Here is an 18,953-nt window from a genome sequence, read left to right on the forward strand (position 1 = left end):
CGGAAAAAAAGTTACAACAATACTGTCTCGTATGCGACTGGGACACGTCTGCACCCCAGCTCATCTTACTAAGCTAACTTTTAATGACAGCCCTACGTGCCATTGCGGATTTTATGTAGGTGATTTAAATCACATCATGTTTGTTTGTTCTCGACGCGACCGGTCGGCTCTTCTCGAAGGTCTCATTTCCCTTCAAATTCCTTTCCCTTCATCCATATCATGTTTACTTTCAACATTGGACCCACATGTATATAAACTTTTAGCAGCTTTTATCTTAAGTAATGATATAAAAATTTTGACAATATGAACGTAAATATAAATATATGTAAATATCTGTTCTTACACCTTTTTTATCTAGCTTTATAAGAATTGATATTTTATTTTATAGATTAATTATTTTTCATTCCTAAATTCCGTTCCACCCGATAATTTTATTTTTTTACCCGTTACCCAGTTTTGACCCTGGGCTACAATGCACAAACCGTGCGGGCCATAAAAAAAAGAAACTTATTCTATGGTTCCAAGCACATGGTATGTCAGTATGTCACTCATAAGTCAGTCATATGTGTAACACATTTGTTTTGAAATATCGAGTACTCCGTTGAAACGACTTTAGACTTCCTATTTGGTTATTTATAATGGCATTACAGCACATTTAACACTAAACAGTATCTTGAGTGTTATAAACATGTCCGGCTTAAACTCTTTATTTGACTGTTTCGAAGAGCCATCTTCTAATGAAATATGCTTACAAGTTCCTAATGTTGACAATGTGGAGGAGACATCGTAAGTATTTTTACCTAACCTTTTACTTCTAAGTTATTAGTAAACGTAAACGTTGCCGATATCGCGGCATTCTTTCTATAGTTACATAAACTTTATTGTTACACTGTACTCTCCATGTGAACACCTTATTTTGTTATAGAAAAGATGAAAAAACTCAAAACAAGAGAGCTCACGAACAAGTGGAATATGCTGATACAGAAGTTCAACCAGAGGATAATAAGAAACTTAAACCTGATGAAGATGAGAGTGATTTATTAGCGGATTTGAAGTAAGTACTGACAATATGTATCAAATATCATTAGTAATTAGACTACTTTAAACAAAATAACAAAACAAGCAGGTATATCATTAGAGATACACATTTCTGTTTTAGTGACAATTAAAAAGTAATTATTGTATTGTTAGTAAGTTTTAATTCCTTTATAATTCTTAGAAACACATAAGTGTAGGAATAACTCAAAATAATTTTAAACTAATATCTTTTTGTTTCAGCTTAGATTTAGCTAATTCTCGAATAGTCATTCACACCCTTGAAACACATGAAGGTTGCACTCATGAAGTAGCAGTGCCTCCAAATCATGAATATTTACCCCTGGTTCCATTATCTGGTACTCCAGTAAAACAGTATAGTTTCATATTGGATCCATTTCAAAAGGAAGCTATTATGTGCATTGACAATCTGCAGTCGGTACTTGTTTCTGCACACACATCAGCTGGAAAAACAGTTGTTGCTGAGTAAGATTTATTTATTTTTGTCAATACATATTAACAGTAATTTTTTTTAATTGATAGTCAAATGTGAAACTCAATAAATGCTCAATTATAATATATAAATCTAAAATATTATTTTTAAATATATTCCAACTCCTATGTAAAGTTGATATATACTTTTTCAATACAAATATTTGTATACTATTTGACTGATTTAAAAATTATTTTACACATCTGTTGTGAAAAGCCCTCTGGCCTGGGCTTTAAAAATTATTTTATTATTACTAAAAATTTATACTGTCACTTAAAAGATTAATATGTATTTTTAAATCCAGTGTAAATGGAATAATATAACAAAAAGCCATTAATATGTTTATAGGTATGCCATAGCATTATCCCTGAAGAAAAAACAAAGAGTTATATACACAACACCCATAAAAGCCTTATCAAATCAGAAATACAGAGAGTTTTCAGAGGAATTTATTGATGTTGGTTTAATAACTGGAGATGTTACTATTAATCCTACTGCATCCTGTCTTATTATGACTACTGAGGTACACATTTACAACCGATTCAAAGAAATTGATTTAACTAATATTTTATTAGGAAATATAGATTTACTTGTTATTATTACTAGTATATTACTTATTACCGGCACCTAAATAAAAGATGGACCACCTGGAGTATTGTCATTTTTTAATCTGTGACATTGTCACACATAATTGAAATATTTTTTTATAGTAAAAGTATATACTAAGTACCTATTGTCATTTGGGATTTTTTTGATAAGATTTGTTTTAACTACAGATTTTGCGGAATATGTTATATAGAGGATCAGAAATCATGCGTGAGGTTGGTTGGGTTGTGTTTGATGAAATTCACTACATGAGGGATAAAGAAAGAGGTGTTGTATGGGAAGGTAAGTTGAAAATATAAATGTATACTTATCAAAAGAATATCAGATATGTTCACAATAATCCACTGACAATCTAAGTAAGAATTCTATGTACATGTTAAGGTGTTCAAACGTTTCTAAGAGAAAGTGCTTTTATCTGTTACAATTTCTCCTACTATACAAATTATTGAGCAAATGATCGTAGTTAAGTGTTGTTTTTGTTTCTTACATTATTTAAATATTCTTAATTTCTAATTGAAGTTATCTTATATTATGTATTTCAGAAACCTTAATTCTTCTCCCCGACAATGTTCACTACGTGTTTCTATCTGCTACTATCCCCAACGCACGTCAATTCGCTGAATGGGTGTGTCGTCTCCATTCGCAACCCTGTCACGTGGTTTACACCGAATATCGGCCCACCCCTCTACAACATTATATATTCCCAGCTGGTGGTGACGGAATCCATCTAGTTGTTGATGAGAAGGTAAGCAAATTCATTCTTATACCTATTTTTAATTTTTCATCCAAAATTACAGTGTAATGTATATATGGGACAATGTACATTAGCTCATAAGTGTCTTATCAGAAAACTATGTCCTTAGGTATTTTCCACTGGTATTTTGGGAACCAACTTTACCTCCTTCCATCCTTTACAAATAAAAATTTCATCCTTTACAAATAAAAATTCCATCCTTTACCAATAAAAATTCCATTCTTTACAAATAAAAATTCCATCCTTTACAAATAAAAATTCCATCCTTTACAAATAAAAATTCCATCCTTTACAAATAAAAATTCCATCCTTTACAAATAAAAATTCCATCCTTTACAAATAAAAATTCCATCCTTTACAAATAAAAATTCCATCCTTTACAAATAAAAATTTCATCCTTTACAAATAAAAATTCCATCCTTTACAAATAAAAATTTCATCCTTTACAAATAAAAATTCCATCCTTTACCAATAAAAATTCCATCCTTTACAAATAAAAATTCCATCCTTTACAAATAAAAATTCCATCCTTTACAAATAAAAATTCCATCCTTTACAAATAAAAATTCCCGCTTATGGAACAAATATAAACGATAAAATCCGACTAACGCACATGGTGTATTACGCAGTTGATAGGTTATATTTCCAGCCATAATGTACTGATAGCTGTTGCCTCATACAAAATTCTTTAATCACTTTTACAGGGTCAATTCAAAGAAGGCAATTTCACCACAGCCATGACAGTTCTAAGTAACGCCGGAGATGCGGGTAAGGGTGACCAGCGCGGACGTCGCGGAGGTTTCAAAGGAGGAAATAATACGAATATTTTTAATATCGTCAAGATGATAATGGAGAGGAACTTTGCCCCAGTAATCATATTCAGCTTCAGTAAGAAGGATTGTGAGCTGTATGCAATGCAAATGGCGAAATTGGACTTTAATACTAGTAAGTACAGAGTAATTTTAATTACAGTTCTCCGATGTTAATTAAAGTTTTTTTTATCTTTTCTTTGATATGTTCTAATGTAATTGATGTGTATGTGCGTTAAATTTATGATACGATATTTTGTTGTATTTTTTAGGCATATTAGGCATTGTTTTAGAATGTAAAAATAAATACATAAATAAATTAAGTACGCGATCCGATGATTTTTTTTAAAGGGCACTCAGAGAGATTCAGAATCAAGGCTTATAATACTTTGAATAAGTTTGTCAAAAACGTATTGGTTTTTGTCATACGGAGACAGTTTGCGCTAAGTTTTTGCTTGTTTAAATCTCAATCTTCATCTAATCACTTGCTATTTTCGTTTTATTACTAATTTAATGTGTGAAATTTCAAAGAAAAATCACAAAAAAATTGTGATTTTTGAAGTTATACTTCTTTAAGGCCGATTTACATTATCTTAGTGTTTAGGAGAGTGCTTTAGTACAACTTGAAAGGCAAGTTCTTTAGCGTAGCGTTTACTAAAGCAAGTAGCGTTTACATGTTTCAATTAAAGTACTATCCTAAAGCACTCTCCTAAACATTAAGATAATGTAAATCGGCCTTTAGGCGCGTTATGAAAAATTGATGAGAGTGAAATTTTACGATGCGAGCGCACCGTGACACAAAATTAACAGAATGAAGTTGCCCACGGAAGATGCTACGGCATTGGACATAATTTAAAAACAACATTCGAATAATAATAGAATTTATGTTACACTTAATGTAACAGAATAATAATAAATATTTATTTATTTAATTTTTCAAATGTAAATTGAACTTTATTGACTATAATGACTCCTTTTCCAGTCTTTGATTATTTAATTGTAATTAATTATTTGCATGCAATCAAAAACGATTTTTAATAATGCCAAAGAAGTATAACTTCTTACGCGCGTATAGAGCAAGATCCCAGGGCCGCCAGACGTCACGTATTTTCTGACGAATGAAATGTGGACGATTGGGTAGTGTTAGTATGTACTATGATCGTATGCCTACCTGCTAGCTTGGTCAAACGGCCAATTTCCAGGTATCAGGTAATCAAGGTACACAAAAACATTACTTACTTCACGTAAATTCTCATGGCTGATTTTTATATATGTTTTCGAGTGTATAGTTAAAAATAAATTGTCAATACTCCCAGACACTTTCCGTCGGCCATATTGCTTGACAGACGCTTTAAGGGTCTCAAAATAATTAGTCAACTTCACGTAAATTCTGACGCTCCATTTTTATATATGTTCATCCGACAACTATTTTAAAAGCTTTGACAAGAAGACAGACCGATCCAAGGGGCCAATCATCCCCTAAACTAAATTTTAATATCTCTATGAGTGAGAGAGCATTATCTACGCGCATGAGACTGAGTGAGACCGACTGCGCTGTTAAAGCCATGAAAATTACTTGAACAGATATTTTATAATTTTTATAACTTTTGTTGACAAGTAAATTATAGCAACAAAAAAAAAGAAAAAAATTGACACATAATAAATAATACTAAAGTTAACCGAATTTTTTTTTTTTTTCAATTTATTAATTAGAACTAAAAAATATTTTTTTAAAATACCACTTATATTTAAATAGCAGCAAATTTTTTAATTAATTATTCATTGGAAATTTGGAAACAAAGTGGATTTTTTGATTAATTGTTCAATATTTCTTAACAGTGGCTTTTAATCTTCATTATCATCATCATCAAATATCAATCTTGAAATTGAATATCTAAATCGTGATCGTCATCATCAGCATTATCCTTATTTTCTTCCTCTGTAAAAAACAAGTTAAACAATGAAGGTCTGAAAAAACTAAAAAGATACAAATAATATGAGAAACGAAAATAATTTACCTGATTGTTCTTCCAGCGACTCACTGACATAACCCGGTAATTGATCTCCATCGAACCATTGAAAATCATATTTACCATCTTGTAGTGTCCAGCCATTGTTTTCAGGGTTGAAAATATTTATCGTCTTCATACTTGCATTGTTCCAAAGCTAGCCCGTCGAAACTGTTGCCAAAGCTCACTTTTACAAGGTGGTAAGTTACTGGCATCGAAGTTTCTTAAATTCTTTCGATTGAATTCTTCATTTATATCAGATACCATGTATGTAAATGATAAACAACTGTAGTCTGGCAGCATCTACATCAATTATTCCAGGAAAATTGTAAACATCACAGATAAATTTTTGTATTATGTTGAATACACGTTCTTCTTCATCTACATCACCAACAAAATCCAACGTACCAAAACGGTGAAATGCTTGTTCTCTTCATTTATCTTCAAAATATTAAACGGCTTTTACTTGCCCTTTTTGAATAATAATAATTTTTCAAGTAATTTTCATGGCTTTAACAGCGCAGTCGGTCTCACTCAGTCTCATGCGCGTAGATAATGCTCTCTCACTCATAGAGATATTAAAATTTAGTTTAGGGGATGATTGGCCCCTTGGATCGGTCTGTCTTCTTGTCAAAGCTTTTAAAATAGTTGTCGGATGAACATATATAAAAATGGAGCGTCAGAATTTACGTGAAGTTGACTAATTATTTTGAGACCCTTAAAGCGTCTGTCAAGCAATATGGCCGACGGAAAGTGTCTGGGAGTATTGACAATTTATTTTTAACTATACACTCGAAAACATATATAAAAATCAGCCATGAGAATTTACGTGAAGTAAGTAATGTTTTTGTGTACCTTGATTACCTGATACCTGGAAATTGGCCGTTTGACCAAGCTAGCAGGTAGGCATACGATCATAGTACATACTAACACTACCCAATCGTCCACATTTCATTCGTCAGAAAATACGTGACGTCTGGCGGCCCTGGGATCTTGGACCAGTACATAAGTACACGCACCCTTTTTTAGTTACTAATTGAATTCTTTCATTACCATTTTGTCTTGTTTATAAGTTTATGTATTTTCTTAGTTGAAGAAAAGAAACTGGTTGATGAGGTATTCAATAATGCAATGGATGTGTTATCTGAGGAGGATAGGAAACTGCCCCAAGTTGAAAATGTCATTCCGTTACTGAGACGCGGTATTGGAATACATCACGGTGGTCTTCTGCCCATACTTAAGGAGACCATTGAGATTTTATTCGGATTAGGACTTATTAAGGTATGTTTTAAGCCTAGTAGTGTCTATTTTTTCATTTAGTATTCTGTTTTTTGAAACCGTTTAACATTGAAACAAGAACACAAAAAAAATGTATGCGCGTACTAGTACACACGTAAGAAGTGAAACTTCTTTATGACCTTATTTTTCGAAAAATGATCTACTATATGCAACTTTACAGAAATTGGTTAAATAAAGCTAAATTAGATAAAGTTTAACAAAAGGCTTTTATTATCATAGACATAAATACAAATACAATTATCTCATTTTACCTTATATTACTATCATTGTAATCGTTATTACATATTTTTGTTAATAATGGCTTCGAATCTCTTCGGATCAACCGTGGTAGGGCAAGAAAAAGATGGCGCGTAACCGAAAAATGTGACGGTCAATTTTTTTTTGTATTTAAATATTATTATGTAAAAACATTGTATATATTGACTCGTCTCCGTGTATAAATCGCACTCATTATATGGACGAAATTATTAAATATATAACAAAAAAAAAATTAAACGAAAATCAATCAAACAGGCGCAGATCTCTTCGAAAATTCTAAGTGGAAAAGATATGACGATAATTACAAGAGCTATAAATAAACTACTTATTGCCCTAAACATAGAACAATTTTCGCGGTAGTTTTAAATACAATTAAACGAAATGTATTCAAGATAGTCCACTGAAAGTTAGTGTTGCTGGTAACAGCAACTTAAAGCTGATTTAGCCTATTTTTGATTAAAGTGATTCTATATATTATGTGTGTGTGCTTTAATAAAAAAAACGTTTTTTTTTTTTTTAATTAGAGATCTCTTTCAGGCACTATTTGCGACAGAGACCTTCGCTATGGGCCTCAACATGCCGGCGAGGACCGTGGTTTTCACCAATTGCCAGAAATTCGATGGCAAAGATTTCAGATTTGTAAGTTACATTTAGTTTTTCCAATTAATGTGTTTAACTATGTATCTGTGGCTTATATCTGCTATTATTAAGATGTGTGTAGACACATGTGCGTGCTTTATTATATAGATGTTTACAATCATGTTGGCTCAATTTCGTAACGGGCTCTTTTACAAAATATCAAAACTCATTTTAAATTATTTGTATATGAATGGTTTTGTAATAGTCTTAAGTACTGGTTTTAAAATTTCCCCAAAACGCCTCCCAAGATGGCGTACGATGCGTGTAAACACGTAAAAAATCGTCAAATTTTACGTATTAATATTAAATTACACATTCATATTATTATTATATATTATATTTATGTAATATTATAGATCAAGTTCAGTTTCCGACAAAATTCTCCTCTCCAACTCCATTAGCGAATACGTCTTACTTACAAGCATACTACTTAATTGTCCATTCGATAAGTCTGATTGTTTTGTGTGATGTGACTGATGTGTGAAAAACAATTTTTTTTAAATGCATTTTTATAAATAACTAGCTGACCCGGCGAACTTCGTACCGCCTAACAGTCAATGAATGTCGTGTTACTTTTTAGCTGAACTAATTAAGGCTTTGATGAACGTAAAACAATGATACAAAATAATATAATTATATAGATAGAAACAAAATAATATATTATTATGATGAAAATTGAAAACATACATACAGAATGAGAATAAAAAAAATAATAATAAAGAAAAATCATAGATAATCATAGAATAATCATAGTCTCAGCAACCAGGCCATAAGCTCCAAAAAAAAAATAGTTGTTACACTATTTGACAGGATTGGACAACAAATGTTTGACATGTAATAAACAAATCAGCATCTATTGAAATGATTAAGTATTCAATACACATATCGAGTTTTCATTGTTTTTATTGCTATTCGGGACGGAAACAAATGCAGCAAATCAAAAACCATAGCAATCTGTCCAGCCGTTCTCGAGTTATAAGTGTTGTAACAAACACGACTTTCTTTTATATATATAGATATTACAAGTTATTTTAGTAAATTATACTTTTCCAAGCGAGATTATACGGATTACTCTAAGAGATACTTTTTTGTTGAACTGTCAAACAGCCTATTATGTATATCCACAGGTATATAGCAACTTAGGGATCAGTCTATGTGTCATCAAAATCGTTAAGTTTTAGAGACGGCCACACATGTATAAAAATGACATATTATATTGTTTGGATTTATTTTAATTTATTTGTATTTACATTTGTTTGATTAGATGTAACACTGAGACTATTTCAAAAAAATGCTTAAAACATGTACCACTTACCACGGAATTATTGTAATCTAGGTACCCACAAAAGGCTGGGTGGGGGGGGAATGTTACTTTGGGGACTAGCGTTATTAAATCAATTTCGTCACAACCTTATTTCTGTCATATTTTTTTTTTTTTGTCTTTAAAAAAAAAAAATTCACACCAATTGACCTAGTCCCATGCTAAGCTGGTGAAGCTTGTGTTATGGGTACTAGGCAACGGATATACATACATATTATAGATAGATAGACATATAAATACATATTAAACACCCAAGACCAAAGCACAACACCAAAATGCTCATCACATCGATGTTCGTCTCAGCCGGGGATCGAACCCGGGACCCATGGTTTCGCAGTCAGGGGTACTAACCACTAGACTAATGAGTCGTTATTATTAATTATCTAATTGAGGTGTTTCAACATATAAGTTAATGATTTTCCAGATAACATCAGGCGAGTATATCCAAATGTCTGGACGTGCTGGGCGTCGAGGATTGGACGACAAGGGGATTGTTATTTTGATGATTGACCAAAAAGTGGCTCCTAACACAGTGAAGTCCATGGTTCAGGGTAAAGCGGATCCTATTAATTCGGCCTTCCACCTCACTTATAATATGGTAATTATTAAAATACTACTAAAAATTTGTGACATTTATAATATGGTAATTATTAAAATACTACTAAAAATTTGTGACATTTATAATATGGTAATTTTTAAAATACTACTAAAAATTTGTGACATTTATAATATGGTAATTTTTAAAATACTACTAAAAGTTTGTGACATTTATAATATGGTAATTTTTAAAATACTACTAAAAATTTGTGACCTTTATAATATGGTAATTTTTAAAATACTACTAAAAATTTGTGACATTTATAATATGGTAATTTTTAAAATACTGCTAAAAATTTGTGACTTAAAAATCTTTACATAGTGATTATTATATTATGAAAAAAAAAAACATCTATTTGGAACTGGTCACATTTTAATTTTAGGAAAAAGCAACATATAATTTATTCATAAATTATCATTTATTTATATTATATTTATAGATCTGGCAATAAACTCTACGTCACTAAATCGCCAAGTTTTCTTATACAAAACGATTGTAAGGCTAAATCATATACTGAATTAAATTAATATTTAAACAGTTTTAAATATTAATAATAAGATATACGGTATTAAATTAATATTTAAAACTATTCTTAATAATATTAAGAAATTGAAATCAAAATTTTAGGTGTTAAATCTATTGCGAGTGGAAGAAATAAATCCCGAATATATGTTGGAGAGAAGTTTCTTCCAGTTTCAAAATCAGGCCGCTATTCCAGATATTATAGAGAGTGAGTTAAATTTCGTTTCGTTAGAAATTCTACTAAATTTTGTATGAAATTTATTTGTATTATGTTTGGTATATACCGTCCGTACCTAATGGATGCACCTGAAATCTCGCTATGAACTCCTGGGCAGCCGTTCTTGGCAAAAACATTTTATTAACTTAACTATTTATATAGTGTATTTCTTAAATATTGAAATATAATAATCGTTGTAGATATATTTAGTTCATTCTATGGGCGCATTTAACAATCGCTAGTACAATGAAGGAAAACATCGTGAGGAAAGAAAAATCTTTTTAACCGGATTAAAGTTATGTATTATTATAAATTTACAATTATTTAACATAATTTTAAATTTAACGACTTTAATCCGGTTAAAAAGTTTTTTCTTTAAATGTGTAAAGGTTATGTCAATAAAAGACAAAACTATCATGAGGAAACCTAAGAAGCTTGAGGTATGCCACCAAAATCAGGCCGACTCAAAAAGTCGACAGCGAGTGTCAGGCACAGAAGGTTTTGTTTTTTTATTATTGACCTACTTATTTTTATATAAAAAAATGAGGTCAAGGACCTAGGGTTCTATCGGTAGAACCCTAGGAATAGATATTCCTTTTAAAAGGAAAGGAATATATTCCTTTTACCCCAAAACAATTCCGCCTTCAAGACTTAGCAGGACCTACGCCCGTACTCTGTATCCAATTCGTTCGATGTGATTCCGTAGCGCTGATATTGCAACTTCGGAATCGCACACAAACAGTCATTTTTGGAATCTCGATCGCTGTCGGATGATTCCAAAAACAATAATTGATTCGTATTTAGCACAGATAATCTTCACTGACAATCAATTATAATTTCAGAGGTTAAAACAAAACAGAAAGAATATGATGCGTTAGGCATAGAGCAGGAACACTCTATAGCGTCGTATTGTGCTCTTCGTTCACAATTAGACCTTTTGGGAGCTCAATTCCGCTCTTTTATTACACGTCCTGAATACCTTAAGCCATTCCTACAGCCCGGACGACTTGTTAAGGTAATTACTTAAACTGGGTTTTTAGTTATTTTCTAATGAAATTAAAACTTTGGTTCTTTAGTTCAAGAGTTTCTGATTTTACATTATTAAAATTTAGATTAAGAAGCATTTTTGAATGTCTCAAAAACTACTGAATCTATACCTTAGTTAAAACATAGGTTCTTCTGGATATGTGATTCTTTCAGTTTCTCAGAAATTTGTTGACAAACATATTACGATATTAATATGTATTTTTGTTCTTAAGCACATGTGCTAGAAAGATCAATCACCATTCTAACAATACAAATCAAACTGATAACGCCATTTATCGTCGCTTAATCTTCTTCTAATATATAAAATTCTCGTGTCACAATGTTCGTAGTCCTCCCAAACGGCTCGACTGATTCGTATGAATTTTTTTATGCATATTCAGTGAGCCTGAGAATCGGCTACTATCTATCTTACAAAGCCTTAAGTGATAAAAAAATTGTTGTTATTTTTTAGATTTATTTTTTTATTTTTTTATCATACAACCTACAAAAATACAAACAATAATTTACCCCTAATTTTCACCCCTCTACGATCCACCCCTATTTTTATTATTGATAGTTATTTTATTGAACTTAAATAAATTCCTATACATAATAAACATGGCAAAACAACGTTTGCCGGGTCAGCTAGTAATTTCTAAAAATCAGCTATATATTATATGGATAAGTTATTTTAACTAATATTTTGAAAATGGGATTAAAAAATATTTTGAAATGGATTCGTCCTTTTTATAAACATCCATAAAATTCTGCCAAGTGAAATGAACGAAAATAAAATACACTAAACATTTTTTTTTTAGATAAAAACCGAAAAACACGAATATGACTGGGGAATTATAGTGAATTTTAGGCACAAAACAAAAGGGAAAAAGGGGAAACACGAGAACCCCTTAACCGCTGAAACAGTCATATTAGTAGATACGCTGTTACACGTGAAGAAATCAAGTGGAGACGACCCGGACACTAATGTACCATGTCCACCTGGAGAGGTCAGTTCTACAGATTACAACTTTTTAATTATGTTAATATTGGATAGTTTTAACCCAAGGCTTCAAGTTTTTAGGTCTGGGCCTCATATTTTCTGTACTTGTTTTGTGATATTTTTACGGAACGTCGCGAATATGTCCAGCGTTTTTGTCGAAGAGAAGGGAGAGAGCTATTGAGACTTGAACATCGGTGGTGTTGTTATACATATCTTTATTATTTTATTAAGTAACTAAATTACCATTTTTTTTGTTTTGTATTTTTATAAGGGCACAGAACCAAGGCCTTTTTTGCTACGACCCTGTTAGCTATTTTAGAAAATGTGGACATAAGTTAGTAATTATGATTTCTTTATTATATAGATAATATTATACTTTTTCTTTATTATTTTTCCCTCCCTATAACGAAATGTCTCTATAACGGTTTTTGATTAGCCTTAGTATTATTTATTAATATAGAAAGACTGACAAAATGAAATTATGCGACCGGCCGTGTGACCGGACCATTTCCACTTTAACTGTTTTAATGGAATAACGACATCTATTGCGCTGTTAGTTTGTCTGTAATTTTCATCCGAAGAATTCGGAGCGTTCTATTATTCGTATAGACACCTAAAGACAGTTCTTCATGTACTTGAAAATCCCTTTTTTTTAACAGACGGGAGATGTTGAAGTCGTTCCAGTGCTACACACTTTGATTAATCAAATAAGCTCGCTGAGAGTCTATTATCCGAAAGATTTAAGGCCAGCAGATAGTCGCAAATCCGTACTGAAGACAATTAATGAAGTGAAAAAACGTTTCCCTGACGGACCACCTTTGTTAAATCCAATAAAGGATATGAAAATTGACGAACCGGTGTTCAAGGACTGTGTGGATAAAATCAAGGTGTTTGAAGAGAGGTAAGCTTTGTATAGGTCGGTTATCGAAAGCTGGCGGGTTCACAGTACTCACACTAATGCAATTTCACATACAGTATGTTTCAAAATATGATTTTTTTGCCATGCTATACATTTTAGTCCACTCTGGCTTTAGTAAGGTTGGGTGGGTTGTAAATAAATAAAAATGTGTCAAATACATATAAATATTAGGTGCATACGAGGGTGGATCTAAAAGTTCTAAGCCAGACCAAGAAAGTGAAAGAGTAGTTCGTGTAAATAATTTTTAATTTTTCGACATAAGCTCCATCTAGCTCAACACACTTCACTTTTACTTCACTAACTATTCTTTCAGTATTGAGAAACCCCAGTCGCATCTGATATCAAATTAAATATAACATTTTTTCATTAAACTGTTTTTATTAAGATGCTTAAAATAATTAAAAACATTGTGCACCATTTCACGAGATTGCCCTGGTAATGTTCGAAAAAAGATCAACATGTATAAAATAATAATAATATAAAACAGTAAAGATCAACATAAACAGTAGCAAAAGAAAAACAATAACTGTCTCTTTTATACTCATAAGCTTGACCGAGCGCGAGAGAGACGGACAGTCTTTTCGTGATGTATTTGTGATTGTATTTCAGTTTGACATCACGTCTCGCGCTTATTCGCAGACACTACACAAGCACAAAGTGTTAAATGTGTTGAAGCCGCCAGCTTTAGATAACATACCTATAGAGTGAATGATATTTAATGATTGAGGTATCAAAAGATTTCTCTGTCTAACTACCACCTACCACCAACTACTTACCCCAGGCATCCCATTGTTCCATTTGTCCCTCCTTTCCGTAGAACGCGTTTTGGTCAAAGCTCACCGATGTCCAGATTAAGCATTCTTATAAACGAGCTAGGTCTGGATATACATAGTTGCTCCCCTCATAGTATAAAATTGATTTTTGTTTAGTTTTTTGTAATTAGAATTTTTTCTTTGATAAGTAAGTGTTTTTGTTTTTTTTTCTGTAATGTTTGTTTTGTAAAAAAATTTCTCAATAAAATAAAAAAAAACTATCTATGAATACATGTACATATTCCGTAGCTACACCATAAATAGTAATGATATTGTACCTAAGTCGGTTAATTTGTGTAATTTTGTCTTAATAAATAAATTGTGTTAATACGAACGATTTGTCCGTCGTTCATAAATAATAATAATCCACCCTAAAACTGTGCTATCCTAATAACGGACTATGTATATAGCCCGAAGGTTTCGGAAACAATAATTGTTTTGGGTCGGAAGTCATATTGAACATACAAGTACTTGCGGAACTCGCTTAGTGCGGCAATGTCGCATTATTTAATATTATTAGGGTTATTAAACGCCCTCTGTAGGTCAAATGTCACTTGAATAGGACTTCAAAAAAAATGTATTAATCTAATATAAAAGCGTTCTTGCTTAGCTTAAATTAGCTGCTATAATGTCAGAATATGGCATAGAAATGATCGTATTCACGCATATGCATTATGCGTAATCTAAATGACAGCCTTGGAATTGTCGATTATATAAGTAAAAGTTATAGTGTAAACTCTATAAAACACTCAAGGGACCGTGCATATTTTGACGTTACTAAGAGATGTCGTTAAATAGACAGAAGAAAAATCTGTATAAGAAAAAGAAAAAGTTTATTTCAAACAGTTAGTAATTACATAAAAATGTATGTATGTCGTATGATGCCGACAGTTGAGTAAGTTGAGTTTATTACGGGATAGGACAATAAAGCGACAAAAGAACGTACAGAGTTCCGCAGTTTTAACTAATTTTGGCAACTTAAAAAATAATTTTTATTATTTAATTGTCGTTATTGAGGGTGGAGGTTAAGCTATGTAGAGTGTGTCATTGTATGGAAGAGAAGCTAAACCAACCAAACCTGCGTGATTTCGACGCTTTAGGGAGTTTATCGTTAAATCAAGGGACTTACATGGAGTTTACACTGAATTACATATTCATTTTACATACAATTATTTTAAGGTTATTTGCTCATCCTTTACACAAAGACAAGAATCGAGGAGCGCTAACAGCCGCCTATGAAAAGAAACAAGAAATATATGACGAACTAAAACAAGCGAAAGGTGAACTTAAAAAAGCGAAAAGTATTTTACAAATGGACGATTTAAAGAAACGTAAACGTGTTCTTAGACGAATGGGATATTGTACTATGTCTGATGTTATCGAACTCAAAGGACGAATTGCCTGCGAGCTCAGTAGGTAAGTGTTACTCCATAGAGTTTTCTTTTAATAATTAATCAATTTTACATTCATTCTTTACGTAAGAAAATCCCACACCACGGATTGAATTACTATAAACTAAAGACGAAAAAAGGGTACGTGTACTTGTACGCGCGTAAGAAGTTATACTTCTTTGGCATTATTAAAAATTGTTTTTGATTGCACGCAAATAATTAATTACAATTAAATAATCAAAGACTGGAAAAGGAGTTATTATAGTCAATAAAATTCAGTTTACATGTGAAAAATTAAATAAATAAATATTTATTATTAATCTCTTACATTAAGTGTAACATAAATTCTATTATTATTCGAATTTTGTTTTTAAATTATGTCCAATGCCGTAGCATCTTCCGTGGGCAACTTCATTCTGTTAATTTTGTGTCACGGTGCGCGCGCATCGTAATATTTCACTCTCATAAATTTTTCATAACGCGCCTAAAGAAGTATAACTTCAAAAAAATACGTTTGCATCTATATTACTTTCCGTTTTTAAATTTACTTGTGAATTGGTTGATTGCCTCGACCAATGGACTCAATCCGAAGTTTGCTCATTTGTAACGTCAAGTACCTCCCAATTATAAATCACGGCAAGCAACAATAAGTATGCACAGTACTTCTTACATTAATACTTGTAAAAAGTCATGATTTCGTGCTCCCATACCGCTTTCCAGCGCCTCTTAAAATCGTTGTTGTAATTATTTTGTCTTTTGTGTATGTAAATTGCTGTGTTTACATTTTCGTGCCTATTATTGATTTCTGTTAGTTTCGTTACTTACACCTTTTAAAAAAATCTCTAAAATAATCTAAGAAAAACTTCACAAGTTCGTAATTATAACTTGCATTGATAAAAAATTACTTTAAAATGTTTTTATATGCAAGATTGTATGAAAATAATTTGTTATGCTTTAAAAGTACTGTATTATAAATAAACCTAATAGTTTGGGTTGATATGATTATTTTTCCCCAGTGCTGACGAGCTGTTACTGACAGAGTTAATATTTAACGGAGTTTTCAACTCATTGACACCAGAGCAATGTGCAGCTTTAGTAAGCTGTTTTGTTTGTGATGAGAATTCTACGCAGGCTTCTGCCACTGGCGAGGAGTTGAAAGGTGTTTTAAGACAATTACAGGTTAGACATTTTAAAATAATAATATATTTATCACAATTTCTCCTATTAAATATACACGCGTGTTTTGTTAAAAAAAATCATTGTATCTAATAAAATAATCATTGACTAATACCATGAATATGGAATTATGCATAAAACAAAAGAAAACTAGTTCATTCTGTTTTAGCTATTTCTAAACCTATGTTTAGCTTTAAATTATAACTTTTCATAGTTGCATACATAAAAAAACGGTAATTCAAATGCATACTAATTGATCGTTATGAATAGGGCTTTTCATTTGTGATAAAAACGGGTATCAAATGTGCTGTTGCGAGTAATCTATCTCCGTGTAATATTTTCTCGACAAGCGTTGTATTAACAAGATTTTTATTACACATAATTTAAGACTTTTAGTACTAGAGTACGTACTTATATATGTAATAATAATAATAACAATTTATTAACGTCACAATAACACTAAACATGAGAAGAAAAAAATACAACAAAGAACTTACTGCAAAAAGCCGTTTCATCCGGTCAACATAGACGTATTAAATACCAATTTAAATAATAAAATAGGGAATATATTTCTGTTGTAATTTACATAACCATAAAACAAAAGTTCATATATATTTAGTAACAAAAGACCCAAAAGAAATTTATGCGCTGACTACTTTTGCCACAATATAGCTAATATAGTTTATTATGTTACAGGAATATGCTAGAAGAATTGCAAAGATATCAATAGAAGCCCACATGGATTTAGTAGAAGACGAGTATGTGGGCAAATTCAAATGTACGATTATGGATGTTGTACTCGCCTGGGCCAAAGGCGCGAATTTCCTGCAAATATGCAAGATGACAGATGTTTTTGAAGGTAACCTTGATATAAAAATAGATATAATAAACGAGTTAGTGAGTTTTCGTATTCACAATATACAAGGAACTATAATTGATTTATTTATTTCTGATTAATATTTACAGTTACTAGCGAATGTATCTTTTTCTTAATCTGCCATTAGATTTATTTTAATACTATGAATTTTACACCTTACCTTAGTGAACGATTTATGTTTAACGACATGCTAAGTACGTCCACAAATGGACTATTTGACAAAAAAATACCATCTATGGCCCGCTTTATTTTTTTACACATATTACCCACACATTTTCTATGCTTGAATTAATTTTCGATAATTCCTACAAAAAATTTATACGTACTATTATTTTTAGGAGCTTTGCTTACTTGTGCTGACAAGAAGAGGGGTGGGGGTGGGGGGGGGGTTTAAATTGCAGTAAATCTGCTTACGTAATACTTGAACGGCCTACTGATAAATAGCCAATCTTACAATTTTAGATATATTGATATAAATATTATTTTAGGTTCAATAATCCGGTGCATGCGTCGCCTAGAAGAGGTATTACGTCAGTTATGCCAAGCGGCCGTAAATATTGGTAACGTTGACTTGGAGAACAAATTCACTGAAGCCATCAAAATGCTCAAACGAGACATCGTTTTCGCCGCCAGTCTTTACATGTAGTTATTACAATAACATGTAGTTATGTTTTATAATAAATCATCACTTTCTCTATATATTTTGACTTTCATTTATGCATTCATAAAACGAAACAAAATGTGGGTAGTATTGGAATAAATTTTTCATTAGGTTTAAAGACTTTATTTCTCAAAAAGACAAAAATGTCAATTACATGAGAATAATACTCTAGATTAATATAAAATTGTAGTCGTTCTTAAAATAATCACAATAAAAGTACATGCAATAAACTTAAAAATAAAAGTAACCAAAGAAATATTAATTAAAAGTAATTATAAGAAATGAATTTAAAAGTAATTTTGTTTAACATATTCACTTAGCTTCGATTTGAATGAATTGATAGAAGTAATATTTTTTATATCTGTGGGTAGTTTATTATACAGCTGTGCGCCTTCGTAGGCCTTCGTTCGACGCATACTTCTATGAGTCACACGTGGCGGTTTAGAGAAATCTAGACTAAAAATACTTATGTTGAATTCAAATTTATCGCGATCTCTTTCCTGCTCTGCAGCATGTGAAAATGTAAAACGC

At 31.4% G+C, this 18,953-nt stretch overlaps 1 protein-coding gene across 1 annotated transcript; it reads left to right on the forward strand.

Annotated features, from left to right (window-relative positions):
- Nucleotides 1-542: 542 nt before the first annotated feature.
- Nucleotides 543-18,460, forward strand: LOC125050602 (exosome RNA helicase MTR4). Its single transcript, XM_047650548.1, has 18 exons — nt 543-786; nt 926-1,054; nt 1,279-1,521; nt 1,877-2,051; nt 2,305-2,416; nt 2,677-2,879; nt 3,593-3,833; nt 6,797-6,987; nt 7,801-7,902; nt 9,648-9,821; nt 10,449-10,551; nt 11,403-11,575; nt 12,405-12,593; nt 13,246-13,487; nt 15,497-15,733; nt 16,725-16,887; nt 17,581-17,743; nt 18,250-18,460. The coding sequence occupies exons 1-18, from the start codon at nt 689-691 to the stop codon at nt 18,405-18,407; spliced, it is 3,096 nt and encodes a 1,031-aa protein (XP_047506504.1). The 5' UTR covers nt 543-688; the 3' UTR covers nt 18,408-18,460.
- The last annotated feature ends 493 nt before the right edge of the window (nt 18,461-18,953 follow it).

Source organism: Pieris napi, chromosome 1, assembly GCF_905475465.1.
Source record: "Pieris napi chromosome 1, ilPieNapi1.2, whole genome shotgun sequence".
Classification (NCBI taxonomy): Eukaryota; Metazoa; Arthropoda; class Insecta; order Lepidoptera; family Pieridae; genus Pieris; species Pieris napi.